Source organism: Cajanus cajan, chromosome 4 (assembly GCF_000230855.2).
Source record: "Cajanus cajan strain Asha chromosome 4, NIPB_CcT2T_4, whole genome shotgun sequence".
Taxonomy (NCBI): Eukaryota; Viridiplantae; Streptophyta; class Magnoliopsida; order Fabales; family Fabaceae; genus Cajanus; species Cajanus cajan.
The window spans coordinates 48910428-48927551 of record NC_138520.1 but is presented as its reverse complement, the minus strand read 5'-3'; the positions used below and the strand labels follow the sequence as shown (position 1 = coordinate 48927551).

The 17124-nt window shown below is 33.7% G+C and overlaps 1 protein-coding gene across 1 annotated transcript; it reads right to left on the bottom strand.

Annotated features, from left to right (window-relative positions):
- Window positions 1-9884: 9884 nt before the first annotated feature.
- Window positions 9885-14547, bottom strand: LOC109806126 (Cox19 family protein (CHCH motif)). The gene is made up of 3 exons (XM_020368499.3): window positions 14389-14547; window positions 13644-13720; window positions 9885-10121 (listed from the first exon to the last, which is right to left on the bottom strand). Exons 1-3 carry the CDS (start codon window positions 14477-14479, stop codon window positions 10074-10076), a joined length of 216 nt encoding a protein of 71 aa, XP_020224088.1. The 5' UTR covers window positions 14480-14547; the 3' UTR covers window positions 9885-10073.
- Window positions 14548-17124: the final 2577 nt, after the last annotated feature.

Here is a 17124-nt window from a genome sequence, read left to right as displayed (position 1 = left end):
TTTTTCTTTTGCTATTTTCTTTCTTTTTCTTTTGCAAAATATTTTTCTCTTATTTTTCTTTTGATGTTCAGGAGTTTCAATGCCTTTTAAACACTTATAAGTCTCGGATTTAATGTAGAAAAACTGCAGCAAAATTTCTACACAAAACAAAGGTGTTCACATGCATGTTTCTTTTCTAGTGCTTCACAATTTTGTAGTATTTTAGGTCAAAATTTTAAGCACTTTTTCCTTTGTTTTTCTCATGCATTTAAGACACTCACACCTCTGTTTTGTCTCTGTTTTAAGGCTCAAAGAATTTTAATAAGGTTCAGCCACTCAACAAGACACAAGAAACCTAATAGGAATAGTGTTTAACAATTTTTTTTGACAAAACTTTTAACAAGACATAATAGAAACCTAACTCTAGGAAATTTGCTAGAACTAATAGCAAATTAAGAACTCAAACATGTAAATCAAAAGCACATATAGTGAGGTACATATTCAATAAGCAAAAAAAACACAAATTTCGGACTCAAAAAACACTAAAAAAAAATTAGGTCAACAATCTAGTCTAAGAAGTTTTAACATACAAAGAACTACACATGACTTCCTAAGACAAAACAATTGATTAAGAAACAAAATCTATACTCAATGCATGTTGTCCAATCACGGACACATGTGAATGAATGGAGATACTCAAGCAAAAATTAAAAACGCACAAGCAAGGAACCTAAGGCACAACAAAACCGGTTTGATTCAAGAATTAGAAGAACAAGCAAATTATGAATCAAACAATTATTATGTGACATTTCGAATCCATCAAAGTATGTATAAAATCTAGATCCATTCAGCAAACATAAGAAGACATAAGATAGGAGGAAGAAACAACACGGATTCTATTAGAAAAAGTTAGAACAAAAAACCTCAAGAGCATTAGGCTCTAGATACCAAAAATGATGGAGCTAAGTTGAAGAAGATTGATGAACTTCAACTCCTCCATGCTTGGACCGAATGTTCTTGAGGTTAATCCCTTGGTGAAACTTGAATCTCCATGAAAGAAGCTTCCATGGAGGAGAAGCCTTGAAGAGGAGGTTCGGCCACTTCCTAAAACTTGTGAAGGAAGATTGTTGAACCAAGGAAAAGTTGAAGAACTTTGCTAGAAACCTTAGAGTGTAGGTGCTCATGGTTTTGGTGACTCTTGTTTGAGAGAGAAAATTCAGATTTTATTTCTCATATTTGACAAAAGTGATGACAAATGAAGGGAAAACAAATATATAGGGTGGAGGTTGCTTGTAGGAGAAGCTAACCTTAACCATGGTTCAATAGGAACCATGGTAAGGTTCACTTAACTCCTACGGTTTAGCTAGCTTGTAGGAGAAGCTAACCTTGACCATGGTTCACTTAAGAACCATGGTAAGGTGAGCTAACCTTACTTGAGTTTAGAAGCTTGCAAGACAAGCTTCAAAACTCAAGAAGGAACACTTAAGAAATTCGGCCAAAGAGGAAAGGATGAGCTAGGCGGCCTTGAACAAAAAATGCTCCATGGATTAATTTGAAAAACTTTGATTTGGTTTAGTTAGGTTCATCATATGATGATGAGACCTAGCTAAATCAAATCTATGAAAAATTAGGAGTAAAATGAGTCCAATATGCAAAATTTTGCCTAGGCCCAACTCAGGCCCAATTTCTAAGCACACCCTCAAGCATTGCTAAATGTCACCCCCTTTTCCCTACTGAAAAAATACAAAATGAAAGTATCAACTAGGGAGGTTAAATGGAGCTAAACTCTCCAAGTAGCCTACCTTAAAAACAATATACAATCACTAGGAAAAAACAAGTAAAGTGCCTCACAAATACAAAGGCAAAAATAACCTATACAAGAGACTATTTACAAAATATATGAAAAAGATCTTTAATATCATCCCATTCCTCTTAGTTCTTTCAGTATATCACCTCTTGGATTCCTTAGCCTTGGCCATAGTCTATCATCTGGTCTAACCACCTTCTTTACATATGCTCTTTGAGATGAAAATTCATGAAATCACATTGATAACAATTACAAAATCACAAGAGAAAGTTATTAAATAACATGCAACACTCACAAAATTGTGTAATTTTCAGTAAATTTAAACTAATTAAAAATGTGTGTTTAAAAGAGTGATTTTAGAGAATCTCAATTATTTAGTGAAATAAAGTTATTTTTTGTCTTAATGATGTACAATGAACCTTTAAATGTACATCCAAGAACCTCACCCTCTTGGTGCGTTCTGTCCATCCATGATAAGGCATGGTGGACACTTTCCCATGTCCATGGCCTTGTGTGGCTAACAATGCATCAACAGAAACTCTCAAGAAAACCAATAAGCCTTCTTTTGCAAAGGTTGTGTCATCACATCCGGCTCCTTCATGCCTCGCAGCTCTCCCTAAGCCTTGCTGGAAGGGTGATATACGTGCTGTCACAATACCAGAGGATGCCTATCAAGAAGGCCTAGCTCGGTGCTCCACTCACCTTCTTGGAAGAGTGTTATTGTAGAAGGGTCAACAACCATTAAAGGTTGTGGAGCTTAAGGCGAAATTGGCTCACCTATGGAAGCATATTGCTAGCTGGAGGGTCCTTTCACTCGGTAAAGGATTCTTTGAATTTGAATTTTTAAACCAAGGTGATCTTGGACAGGTTCTTGCAGCTGGTACATGGAACCTTGACCCCGAGATCTTAAGGCTTTTCCTTTGGAAACAAGATTTCAGCCCAAGAAAGTTCAAGAATACTATTGCCCAAGTTTGGCTGAGGATATCGGATCTACCACAAGAGTATTGGTGCTCTAGAATCATCCTCTCCATTGCTTCGGGTGTTGGAACTCCAATTGCATTGGACCAAGCAACGGTACAGAGAACCTATGGTCATTTTGCTAGAGTTCTTGTAGAAATCAACATGACCGAGCCTTTGCTGGAACAGCTATTGGTAGAGAGGGAAGGTTATGCTTTTTATGTTTCTTTAGAATTTGACAGACTGCCTGCATTTTGTACCTCATGCCATTGCATTGGTCATGTCACCTCCTCTTGTAATGTGCAGCAATCCGTAGGTGCTGCTGCCAAAAAACAGCAAACTGCTGCTACTGCCACAAAGGGAGTTGCTGCTGGTGCAACTAATAAAATTGAAGCTACCAATAATCCTTCTAATGGCAGGGCTGAAGCAGCTGGAGTGGAGGCTGGACGTTTGATGAATCAGGCCCTAAACATAGCAGACCAGCTGCAGGAAAAAATAGTTGATGATAATGCAAAAATTAAAAATTTACGTGTGCATGGGAAAGAAGGAGCTGGCTTGCACGTAATTGCACCAGTTGGACCGAATCTGGACGAAGCATTTTCTACGCCAATTATTGATTCAACTGCTGCAATAGTCGCAGCAAATCATGCAACACCTGCTGCACCGTTTGAGATACATGAAGTTGTCCTTGCACTGCCTGACTCAGCTACTGCAAAAGCACTGAATAATGCAGCGGCTGCAACAACACTGAATGTTACAACTGCTGTACCAACACCTGGTAACATAGCCGCTGATCCGGTTATAGCTCTTCGAGTGGCTGTCCCGGCTCCACATCCATTGAAAGGAGCTGATCCAGCTGCTGCTGTACAAACAAATGCAGCTGTTGCACAACTAAATGCAGCTGCTGAAACAACTAATCAAAATGCGGTTGCAACACTTGATGCATATCCGGAGACTTCAACACTCAAGGCAAGTGCAGCTGATGATCCCGAAGCAGCTACGGATAGTCAACAAGATGATAACTCCTTTGAAGGTATGCCTCCTCTAGAAGATCTTTCCAATGACCAAAATCAGCTTAGCTCGGAGGACATCTCAAGTGTTGCGGCTGAAGCTGTAGCTGGTGCAATAGATGTGACAGCAAAAATACATATGCCAGCATCTAGCATAAGTCATAAAAAATGGGATTTTGCTGCCATAGTGGATGCAGCCTCTAAGTCTGAGCCAGAGCACGTGGATCTCCTGCCTCATGTCCCTAAGACTAAGCCAAAAGTCCCGTATACTTGTGATGTAGAGTCGGATAACCTTCTCAATAAGGTAGCTGACTTTTACCGCAAAGATTGGGTTGATTTTCCTCCGCAGGTTCAGCATGATATGGCTCTCCTTGAGGCTGTTGGATATGACTAGGAGAAGGGCTGCATTGATCCGCTTAAGACACAACCTTCTAAGCCTAAAAAGTCAGTATCGGATAGGCCTAAAACTCGAGCAAGATCAAGAGCTTCTAAATCAAATAAGTACTCATGATATTATGTGTTGTATTTTTTGATTTGGCACTAGATATGACATATTGGATTTGCATGGTTAGATTTAGGTGGGTTTCGCTGTTGTGTTTTGGCTTCGGCCAATGATCCTTTTTGGTTTTTATTTTTGCTCTTCTTTACCTACTTTCTTTGCTTTGCCTTTTCTTCGTGGGTTTTGGTTTGGTCCCCCCACTTGTACCTTTACTTACCTTTATATTTTAATACATTCTGATATGCTACAGATAAATGGTGTGGGCTGAGGTGCTAACCTAGTTAGGATCTCTCGCCCACATAGTGATGCATTAGCATATCTATCTTTTTCAATATATATATATATATATTAGTAGTACCTTTAGTGATGGAATCATGCCAAGAAGGTCAAGAGGTGACACATTGAAAGACCCGAGAGGAATGGGCTAGACATGAAGATTTGGGCTAGTTCAAAGCCCGATGGGCCCAATGAGCTTGGTGGGCCCAAGTTGCTCCTCACATGGGCCACACCCTGAGATTTCCATTGTGTTTTATCTGTATATATAGTATTAGTATAGGTTTTATACATTTTGGTCTTGTATTTTGGACCACATAGATTAGGCATAGGCTTATTGGGCATGTTTTCGGGCTTAATGGGCCTTAGGTATTTTGGTACCCAATATTGGGCTCATTTTGCTTCTTTTATTATTTCTTAGTATTTGTGATAGGTTGACCATTGTAATTAGGTCATTAGAATAGGAATATAAAGGGAAAGTTCAATTAGACAAAGTTAGCTAAATTAAGGTCACATTTAGGAGTAATTTGAGTTGCATTTGGTGCACATGGGCTAGCCTATATGGTGTTGCACATGGTCCATCAAAATCAACATCAAATTAACTCTAAATGCAACCTTAATGCATATTGGATCAGTTCTTGGACGTGCACATGGGGGCTACCAAGAAATTTGAATTTCAAATACCATTTGAAATTCAAATTTTCAGTGCCAATTACATTCCTTGAGTTAGGCGCCAATTTTCTTGCTTCCTAGCCTATAAATTGAGTTATCTCTTCACATTGTATTCACTTTGAATCATTTGAGAAATCTGACCATTTGCTTCAGAAAAGTTTTCTCTCTTCAAAGTCTCTTCACACCTAGTTTAGGTTCCTTGAGAGCTTCTATGTTTAGGCACCTTTGTGAGCAATTCGTTGCTTCTTTCACTTTGGTGCTTCCTTCTTTGTCTAATTCTGCAATCTTCAACTTCATTTCTGGAATTTGAAGTCCAGAATTGGCTCAAGGAAAAGATCCCAAGGCCAGAGCAAAGTCAAGGGAAGATTATCAATCTTCTTCACCTAGCTTTGCCATCATTAGGGGTAAAAATAATAGATGTGTCAATCTAGAAGCCTATAGATAGTCCTCCAAGTACCAATGAATTGTTGGCTTGAATAAAACAACTTGGTCCCCTTAACAATAGTAATTAGGATGGGAGATCTCATTAAAAATAGTAAGTTAGATTCCCTAATAGAAAGATTTTATAGAAAGAAGTTAAAATAATATTGTATTTATCTTTTAACGTTATTTATTTTTAATTTTCTAAAATAAGATGATGACACTTGTGGATTATAAATTTGTACCTCCTTAACCTTTGAAAACATGAATGAAAAATATTAATGTTAGTTTTACCTTGTAGCTTTTTAATTGTAGAATATCATGAATAGTGGTAGAATAGCTAGTGTCTCTTGCAAAAGTGTCTTGTACATCCTTAACAGCTTGAAGGGATATTTCTGGCCTTTACCGATCTTTGCTCAAAATTGGAGTGCTACAAGGTTTTCTTTCATTTTAGGTCTTAAACCTAGTAGTTGATGCCTTAACCTGTAAGGATGCCTATATATGCACTACAAGTTTCATTTTCTTAATTGTCTCTCACTCAATAAAGAATTTGAGTGTAAGTCATTTTATGAATGAAAAGGAAGTTTTTCCTTTGGTTCAACTTCTCTTTGATCTTTCTATATTTGTCTAGGTTGAAGCCTTTGGTGCCATAAAAAATATGGTAGTTGACTTTATGCCACATAAATCAACATTCATACAATGTGGGGGGCATTAAAGAACTTGTGCAATTGACGAAGTTAATGCATTAGTCGTTAAGGTTAAATATCGGTATTCCTTGCAAATAAGATGTAGAAATTTTGTGGAGCTAATTGCTTCTATAATGGCTAGCCTTATATGTGATCTTGAACCTTTTGTTCAAGAAAAAAGCTCTTACCTTAGTTTGCAATTTTGTTGATAGATGTGTGTACTTCGTTGAACATGTTTTTGCTGAATTTGGTATTATACTAGATGCTACTCGAAGACAATTACATACGTCTTCAAAAATTGAGATTGAGATATAAAAGATGTATGTTCTCATAAATATTAAAAGTGATAATGAGTTTCTTAAGGAAGTAGCAATGCAGTTACTCTTCCCTCAAGATGAAAATGGATCTTGTTTTTTCTTAGATTGATTTTTGAAGAGTAATGACAGTTGTTTACACACTACTGCAATTTGGGTTGAAGAAAACCAGCATTTATATTTTATGACAGGAACATATTGAATGTTGACAAACTAAGGTAGATTAGAATCATCATGTAAAACTCAAGCCCCACACTTTTTATGATCACAATGTTGAGGACAAGGTTATTGTGGATGGGTGGAGTATTGTTACCATCTTTTTTCTTATTAGTCCTTAGGTCTTATTAAGGCCATCATATTAATTTTTCTTATATATTTATTTCTCCTTTTAACAATAACATATAAATATAAATTATAACTCTTTTAGGTAGGTTCTATAAAGGAATTTGTTATGAATATGTTTTGAGTGTTTCTCTTATAAATATAGTGTATTGCATTATCGAGAGTATGAATGAAAAATATTAATATTAGTTTTACGTTTCTTATAACTCTTTAATGGTAGAGTATTAGGAGTAGTGATAGAGAAGCTAGTAGTCTTCCTATCAAATGGTAATTTCATCAACTTACTCTCCTCCTACATTTAGCACACCAATCTATGGATTCATCTTGCATCAAAATTATATATGACCACCACAACCACCACCATAAAAGATAGATTTGCAACACCAATCCCACCACTTTCAACAGTCACAACCAAGGCAATCCTCCTGGTCCTCCACCAAATTCCAATACCAACCTATAGGAACTCTTTATCTTCCATAATGATCGCAACAACCTAGTTTCCCAACATACCCACCCAGGTTTTCTCCACCTCCACCAGACCCTCCATGGTGGACTTCAAAGCCATCAAAGTTGGTCTCCTCCTCCACTTTTTACATTTTTACATCAATTTCTAATTATATCAACCATAACATTTTGTTTATCCGACCTCAAAATGCAATGCATAATTTACCTTTTCCATTATCTTCATACCCTCCCCTTCATTCACATACACAAAACACCCAAATTATTCCATCAAATACAATATCAACTCATGTATATATTTTTTCTTCATATTCACCTACTTAGCAATCTCAAACGTCACCAGTACTTCTCCCCTCTTTGCATCCACACAACTCAAAATTAGTACTATTTAATTCGTTCATTTTTTTTTTCATCACTATCAACTCATTGAGCACCTACCATGTGATTCCTCATTAGTGCACAACACACCTTCCTAAACTTTTATATGTTCTATTGTGTCACAACCTAATTCCAAAAAAAATTATTGATGTGCCTTCTTCTAGTTCCCACACACCTCAAAATATTAGCAACCCAATTACCTTCACAACTATTCACACTCTTCAATTTTTGCAAATCTTGATATCCACTCAACTTATCATGCCCATTAACACGTAACCTCTCCTATGCATTCTACTCCCATTAAAAGGAGCCATTTTTTCCCAAAAATTTTCTCCACCATGTCAACCTCATGGCAACCTATCACACTCATCTGAACTTAAAATAATGTGTCCATTTTTATTTTTTCACATAAGACAACCAATTCCTTTTCATCACACTACAACTAAAGTCTCCGCTTCACCATCATATGCTTACAACCTATTATTGCATATTGGCCTTTTCACCTTTAACTAATCTCCACCATATATTAAAAACAACATTGATGGTATTTTTTCTTCCAATACTTGCACAATCTTGAAGACTCTTATTATTTCTCACAAAGCCTTAAGAATAGGGTTTTCATTCCACTTGATGGAAAGAGACCTAAAATAGATAAAATTAAATGGTTGAAAACTTTTATAAGATGAAGTTAACATAATATTATATTTATTTTATAATATTATTTTATTTTAATTCCCTAAAATAAGATGATAATAGTTTTAGGTTCATCCTTAATAATTATTTGGTTATAAACTTGTACCTCTTGAAAGTGTGAATGAAAAATATCAATGCTAGTTTTACCTTATAACTCTTTAATAGAATATTAGAAGTGATGATAAAGTAGCTAATAATTTTTCTATCATTTCCCAACATAAATTAATCATTGATAGAACATATTAATACTTCGCACCAATAAATAATTACCCAAAAAATAAAAATGTTCCTCCATATAAGGTGATGCATTGTTCTTTAAAGCAACAACAATTCCAAACAATAGGATGGCAAAATGGATCTCGGCATGTCAAGTCGGGTTAGACATCCTAGTTCGCCTAGCCTAGCCTACCAAATTTGTGATTGTTGTGCATTTGATTTATTTTATTATATGTAATTTGATATATGTTGTACAATAAATCTATTGGAAGAGCTATTATAATTACATATCTATTTTAATATGCAACAAATTTAAAATTTATAATACACCAAATTCAACCAAATTAGTTGTAATTTAATATTTATATATTAAGAAAGAAATATGTTGAAAGATATACCCAAAATAAATATGCAAACTTCTTTTTCTTATTTTCCTTTTTTTATTTTTTATTTTTTTGGTGAATTGACCCGTCAATCTGTCAACCCACCATTAGATAAAAAGAGTCAAGGCATCCAACCCATTTTTCTTTGGTTAGTCACCCATTTTGGCCTACTAACAATGAGCCATGCCTAATCAAGCTAAATTGACTCATTTTCCCATTCCTACCGAGCAATCCAATGTTCTCATCTTGATTACGCAATATACAAGATTCAAGACAATTCAACATGTGAGATGTTTTATTTAGATGAAGAATTTATTCAAGCATTTGTAAAATTTATTGATATGTTTAAATAACAAATTTTAAAAATTTAAGAAATTTGATATTCATAGAATTTTAGAAATCCTTAATTTAAATGGAATAATTAACAAATACTTGAATTTTAAATTCTTTTTAAATTTTTCATCCAAACAAAACATTTCATACCAAAGTATTTGAAATTCTTAAAAAAAAAAAAAATTGAATTGTTACACTAAAATCTTTCTTCCAAACATAATCTGAATTCCTAAAATTCTTTATCCAAACACTTTATTAGATTACTCATGTTATTAAGTCACTGGTAACGCCTTATATTGCACCTAAGTTTTTTATATAGCTACCATGTTTCTGCCGCTAGTCCATCGTTGGCCTGCTGCCGAGCGCCATTAATAACATTGGTACTCATAATTTAAGTAAATTTCTTAATAAATGTAACAGATGAATTAACACACTGGAACAACTGCAGTGCTAAAAGATGAAAAGAAGGAACCTAAACTAATAATTGAAAGAATAAGGAACATAAAATAGCGTAGAATACCATTGTACACATTTATTTGAACATCGTCTTGTCACGGATTCAGAAAACATCATTACCTCAGTGCTATGATATAGATGAACTTTTAACTTTGTTTTCTATGATACAATCGGTAAAATCCCAGCTAAAATTTCATGAGAATAAGGACCTATTTTTATTGCGTTCCAATCGTTCTTCCCTCTGTTAAAACAAGGAGAAGGAATTATTCAACCAGCCTGGTTAACAAAAGAATGCTCCAGAAAATATACGCTATTTTTTTGTTATATTATATAAAAGATGGAAAAATCTAATCATCAAAATTTGTAATCCATATTTAGCAGACAAACCATTTCAAGCAGCATTATCAAGCAATGGATAATACAATAAAACATAATTTTAGAAACAATATTTATTCTGAACTACCCAGCACATATCTGTCAGAGCAAACACACAGGAAGAGTTAGCCAAAGATCCAACGCAATAATAAGATTATATCACAAGTGCAACATGCCAAGCTTCCAACAATAAGTACAACAACAAAATTCAGTGTACATTTAAGCAAGATTTGCGACCATTTAATTTATGCAATGCCTTGAGTTTAGTGTTTATATATGGTGTAACCAGATGGAAACATTCACGCAATGTGATTTGCTATATAGATCCAACGATAACATAATATTATATCATAAAACATGTTGATAGGGGGCTATTGATTTTTTTAAAACCTTAAGAAAAAGGCCAAATGCATATCACGGCATGATGGTCAAGGAAGACAACAGAACACTGGAGATAAGGATGATAAAGAATCTAAAATGACAAATATTTCTTAACTAACAAGATTCATTGTGAAACTACAGCTAGTGGTGAACACTGGTTAGGTCTAGTTCAGGAGAATCTTGAACACAAACAATCCGATCAAGTTTGGGCTATACAAGTTGTAGGAATCAGTCCAACTCGATAAGAATCAATTTCGGTACTGTCATTGGGTTAAATATTAAAAAAATCAAAAAATGAAAAAAATACAAAAAATAGGGATCAAAAGAAAATAGATATCTAATATCAAAAGTTGGATAGAAAAGAATACAAATTAAATTCAACATTAAGGATAATTAAATATCGAGTACTTTCTTATATTTTAATATGATGTGCAAATTTTCCAAACCTAATCCCGACCCAATTACTACTGCTTCATCCATTTTTAAATTGTTTCAACCTATTAACTCAACCTAACTGAATAATTTTAGCTCTGTTCAGGTTGGTCGGGGTCAACCCAACCCCTAATCAACCCTAGTTAAAATACCCTTTTGCTGTTATCTGTCTTCTCAGCTGGCTCTTTTGATTGGCATAGACCTACATTTTGGAAGGGTTAAGGACAAAAGAAAATTGATAAACTTTACACGTGGAAAAATTTGTTGACATCTGGCAGTATCAAGTAACAGACTTTCATAAACTGACTACTATATAATACAAAGATAAGGGACTATCTTCATTAAAGGTTTCATAATAGCTGTAACACACTAACACTGTAACAGTGATGGATAATGAATGTATGATCAAGATGAATAGAAACTGGTTCACGTTTCAAAACAATTATTTATGATTGAAATTGAAGCAAGATCAAGAATTTTCCCGATAAGATGAGTAAATGAGACCTGTATGCAGAAGAAGAAGAAATGTAATGGTTCTCAAGGTAGATTTGAGTGAGGAAGAAAAATAAAAAAGGAAAGCATATAATGCTAATCACTAGAGCGTCAAGATGTCTCTCTTCCTCTCTCCTTGAAAGCTTCTTATCTGAATTAATGTCATTCACTCAAATGTTGTAGTCCTGCTATTTGAGGCTTTCTAGCTGGTCTAACTTTGTTGCTGAGATAAAATGATCAAGCTGTCATACAAATCAGCCATTTGTACTTGGTCACTTGATCATACTGATCATATTTTAACTGAAGAACGTATTAATCAAACAGCTAATCTCAAATGATTGTTTATTGTGGAGATTGATCAGGAAATAACAACAAAGTTTCACCTAACTGGAGAATCTACAAATGACTTTGATGGTCAAATGAGTGAAATCATTTATTAGGATGATACAACATGCTTTGGAAAGTGAGAGCAATCTTGGTGATATAGTGAGTACAAAGAGTGTACCTTAGAATAGCTGAAAGAAAACACATGACAAATAAGGAACTAAGGTAGTGTTTGGCATGCAGACAAAATGGATGGAACAGTCTGATCTATTCTTTTCACTTTGATTCTACCTTTTTAGCGGGACCCAAAGGGAAAACCCAGTGCATGAGGCTCCCGCCAAGTGGGGTCTAAGGATGATAGATATATGCAGCTTTAACCCCCACAGGTAGATAAGCTGTTTCTAGGATTTGAACCTATGACCTCTAGGCCACAAGGAAACAACTTTACCATTACGCCAAGGCTCGCCCACTTTCTAGTGGAACCAAAATGTTAATTTTTTTTGACCTTATGTCCTGGTTAATTTTATTTAAAATGCACCAAACATATAAAAAACCTTATATTCCAATGTTCTAACCCGTATTAAATGCTACCATAGGTCAACAAACAGTCAGAAAGGTAGCAATGGCATGATCAGCTATTCAGTCATTAGAGGGACTTTACACCAGTGCTGGGTGCATTGTTTGTTCAATGGAGTGAAATATGCAATTAGAGGTACATCTAGAACCATTATCCACACCCCACATGACGAGTTTAAAAGAAAACCTTAAGAGATAAATTTCCTTCTCATTCTAATCAGAATCATGCTTACTACTGATTCCCAAACTCTACAAGACGTGGTTTACTAAAAGAAGCATAAACTTGAGGGATAATTTCCTGCTCATTCTGATTGAAATCATGTTCATTACAGATTACCTAGTACCATAGAGAAGTACACACTAAATTAAGCAACATGTTTAACCACCAATGCATTATTTTCAAGCACCAACTTCCCTAAACACCGTGTTACAATCTATTACCCACCAAAGATAGAACATAGTAAAACAGCCCCAATATTTTCCTTTTCTTGATACAACTGGTTTGAACAATCACACTAAAACAAGCAATGAGTAAAAAACAATAATGACCCAACCCAACCAGATAACATAAATCATAATATAAAATTTTACACAGCTAGATGAAAGTTTTTTTTTTTTTTTTTTTTGCTGAATGAAAGTTATTTTGATTCAAATAATATAAAATTTGATTTTATAATCAAAAAACATTGAGTAACATGATGTTTTCAAAAGCTCTTTTTTTATTATATATAGAAAATGCCATTAGTTTCCTTATTAGATCTGATAAGACTCAGATAATTGCCCATTAGAAGCAAAGATTGAACTGATTGGGCCTTGCCTAGCTCAGCCAGGTTAGTCAAAAGCTAAGTTACCATGAAAACTATTTTTTCCCCGTGTTTTACACCTACAAAATTTTGTAGCTTCCCAGTAAACATTCTCAAGGAAGTGTGGTGAAAGAGAGAAGAACATGGACAAAGGAAGGAACAGTTATGGTTAAGAACTGAGCAATTCTATACAGACATGGAATCAAAATGATCAGCTAACATGTCAAACTTCTCTTTTTGTATATCAACATCACATTTCAGGAAGAAAAACATGGTCATTTGAAACACTTAATCCTCCAAGTTGTAGGACCCATGCCACCACTTTCAAAATATGCAACGTAAAACCGTAAAATAAACAAAAGTGATGAAATTTCCAGTACCTCTTTTTTCTTGCACTCCTTGTAAACATCAAAATGTTCTTGACATTTACTCTTATCAGAATTAAATTCTTGTAAACCTGGAAACATTTAAAAAACAATGTAAGATACACTAATAATTGGCTGAACAGCCCAAGGTCAATCATTAGTTACAGGGCCTTTTCTTACTTCCCAAACAGTGAGCATAGAATTTTCAACCATTTAAACTATACACTAGTCATGATCCCTTAAAGGAAATGCGCAACATTAAATTAATCATATAACTATCAATCATTAGGTATACCAACAACAGTTTACCTGGTCCAACATTTACTCCACATATATGCTTACTTCAACCATCAATCAGAAGAAGGCATCATTAAAATAAACAGTATGAGATGATTTAATAAGACAACCTAATACATTTGGAAGACCCAAAAGCTTTGATCCCCAATAATATCATAAAAGGAACAAACCAATAAAGTTAAATAAAACAAATAAACATCAATTAGTTAAAGGATCATAATGCATGTTAATGGAGGTCAAGATTATTTCCCACAATTTTGAATTTTCCATTTCATCTACCAATGTCAACTAAACTATATATTCTTACTCAGAAGCCTTAATTCTTGTTTCATCTTTGAAAAGATAACTGCTTAATTCCCACTTTGCTCAATCAGCTAATTCCCAATTGGAATCAATTAATTATGCATTCAATTAAAACAGAAAATGTAAAGAATGAAGAGAGCAATAAGAGTATCTGACTCACATTTGAGAGAAGCGGTGTATTGCGGAAAACATTGAGAATCAGAGAATCTGGCAGCACTGGGATAAGGAGGTGTTGAACCTTTGGACGCCATCGCCACCTGATAGACTTCGTTTCGCCTGCACTATTACCGACTTATGCGTTTATTAAAAGCTACAACTTTACAAATACTTTTTTGTCTGTAAAGTAAACTAATATCGGATAATCCACAGTCGTTAGCGTTACATCCGATAAAATTAATTGTAATTAAATAAATATTTTGATATACTATTAAATAACAAATTAATAAAGAAAATCAGTTAAGTAAAAATTTAAAATTTCATCCATATGAATATTAAACGCGAACAGCTGTTGTGCTAGAACGTTATTCTTTCACAAGAGTCTTTTAAAAAAAATTAACTTATTATGTAATTTCTTTTTTTATTTATCATATTTATTTATAAATTAAATTTTCATATCTTAAATATAAATTATCAGTAACAAATATTTTTATATTAAATATTAACAATTATCTCGTGTGAAAGTGTTTTTGTCTAAGAGTTATTTTTTAAGGGAATTTTTTTAAATTTTTTAAATTTTTTATTTAATTTAATTTTTTATTATATTTATTTATGAGTTTAATTTTAATATTCTAAAATAAATTATCAATATTTTAAAATAATTTTTTTTTATAATATAAATTATTTCTTAAATCTAAAATATAATTTATATATTTAAATATGTTTATTTATACAAATTTTAAGTATTTTATATATTCAAATATGATATTTATTTATTGTATCTACATAAGGACACAACAACAATTCTCTTCTCCTTTATTATACTCCTAGTCTTTAGCTTGACAATCTTTGATTCCTCTTAGTAATGTGAAAAAAGAATGATGTAATAAAAGTTGTACTTGACCTTAATTAGAATGATGTAATAAAAGTTGTAATAAATATGATCAAAAATTGTCTTTTCATCTTACCAAATGTTACTATTTTATATTATAACTTTATTGAGTTTGCCTGATGGGCCCAAGTTTCCATTATAGATTTGATAATTCATTTCTTCATTTTTGGTTTAATTCTCTTGTGAGTCATCGATGTTACTAGGTTTTTAGTCATCGTTATCAAAATCTAGTCCTTGACCTAATTTCGATATCAACACATATTTTCTTGAATAGTCCCTGATCATGACCCTACCAATATACACACCCTCATGCTCTTGAGATTTTATATATATATATATTTTTATATATTTTTAAATCATAAGAGATTTATTTACTATTGTTGTAGTGTCTTTTTACCTTCGACGTAAAGTAGTATTGCTTCATCATTTCCTATGACATTTTCAGCTTCTTGTCTTTCTTCCATGATGTTTTGAAATGTATTGCCTTTTCATACCCTTTTTTGAGGAAACATTTTATCTCTCAATAAGTCAAGTGTCACATATTATCGATCGTTGATCATCCTAAGATCCAACAGTTGCAATTTGTGTGTTTCTTGCCCTTCACAAAATCTTTTCCTATAAATATGAGTCTCTCATTTTTTTTTTCTCTGAGATCGATACCTCTTTTATTTGATTTTCACACTCTTCTAAAGGTAAGAATAACACATTCTATTCATTCTATTTCTTCTACTTAGAATTCATGTCTTCCTCTTCATCCTCATCAAATTCATGTTCATCCTCATTTGGAATCAATCATGTAATTAAACAGGCTAACCCTATGGCCAAAGAGTAGGGTTCTAATATTTTCATAGGCGATTCTTGCAAGGATCCCATCAATGTCATAATCGTCCCTAGATATGAATGGGTTCACGAAGTTGTTGGAACTTACAATTCTTGTTTCAACGATTATGTAACTTTTCAAAAAAAATTATCTAATATCAAAATTTCCTTTCTCTCTGTTGAAGTTAAACCTTTTCCTATCCATGTTCGACGTTGTAAGACTAACGCCTCCTCCTATCCTAACTATATTTTTATGAAAAAACTCCTTTAAATAAACATCATTTTTTCTTTATGTATGATTGTGTCTTCCAAGACTTAGGTATAAACCTTCCCTTTAATGATTTTATTTATGAGTATGCTTTGTGTGTTAAAATGTCACCCTACTCAACTCCACTCAAATAGTTGGGCAATTATGCAAACTTTTTGGTATTTATGTAAATATACCCATTTTCATCCTACTTCAAATTTGGTTCTTCATTACTACTATTGTTGACCTAGTGATAAAGTGATGGAAACCTTAGGAGAGACTTGATTGATGTAGTTTGATGGACCATGGGCCAAGGGCCCAATCACTAGAGCTATGGTCAGGAGCATTCAGGAAGGATTGGACAACTTGAAGACCAGTGGGCTTTCCAAGCCTAAGGTACTCTTCATATGGACCACCTTATCATGAAGAGAAGGCATAGTTCTTTTGTATATAAATTGTACATAGTTTATTTGTATAGGTTTACCTTTTTGCCTTTGTATTTGTGAGATACTTTATTTCATTTTTATAGGCCATTGTATATTGTTTCTATGGTAGGTTACTTGGAGACTTTGACTCCATTTAACCTTGTATTGAAGGTCACTCTTTTTCTATTTTCCAATAGTAGAAGTAGGATGGAAATTAGCAAGGCTTGAGGGTGTGTTTAGCAATTAGGCCAGAATTGGGCCTAAGCAAAATTTTACATATTGGACTCATTTTGTTCCTAATTTTTTTAGGATTTGATTTAGCCAGGTCTCATCATTTTTGGATGAACCTAACTAAAC

Coding starts and splice junctions, on each gene's coding strand:
- LOC109806126 (XM_020368499.3), bottom strand. CDS start 14,479: ATGGCGTCCAAAGGTTCAACACCTCCTTATCCCAGTGCTGCCAGATTC. Junction 13,721..14,388: donor ATACACCGCTTCTCTCAAAT/GTGAGTCAGATA, acceptor AAATGTTTCCAG/GTTTACAAGAATTTAATTCT. Junction 10,122..13,643: donor AGGAGTGCAAGAAAAAAGAG/GTACTGGAAATT, acceptor TTGTTTTAACAG/AGGGAAGAACGATTGGAACG.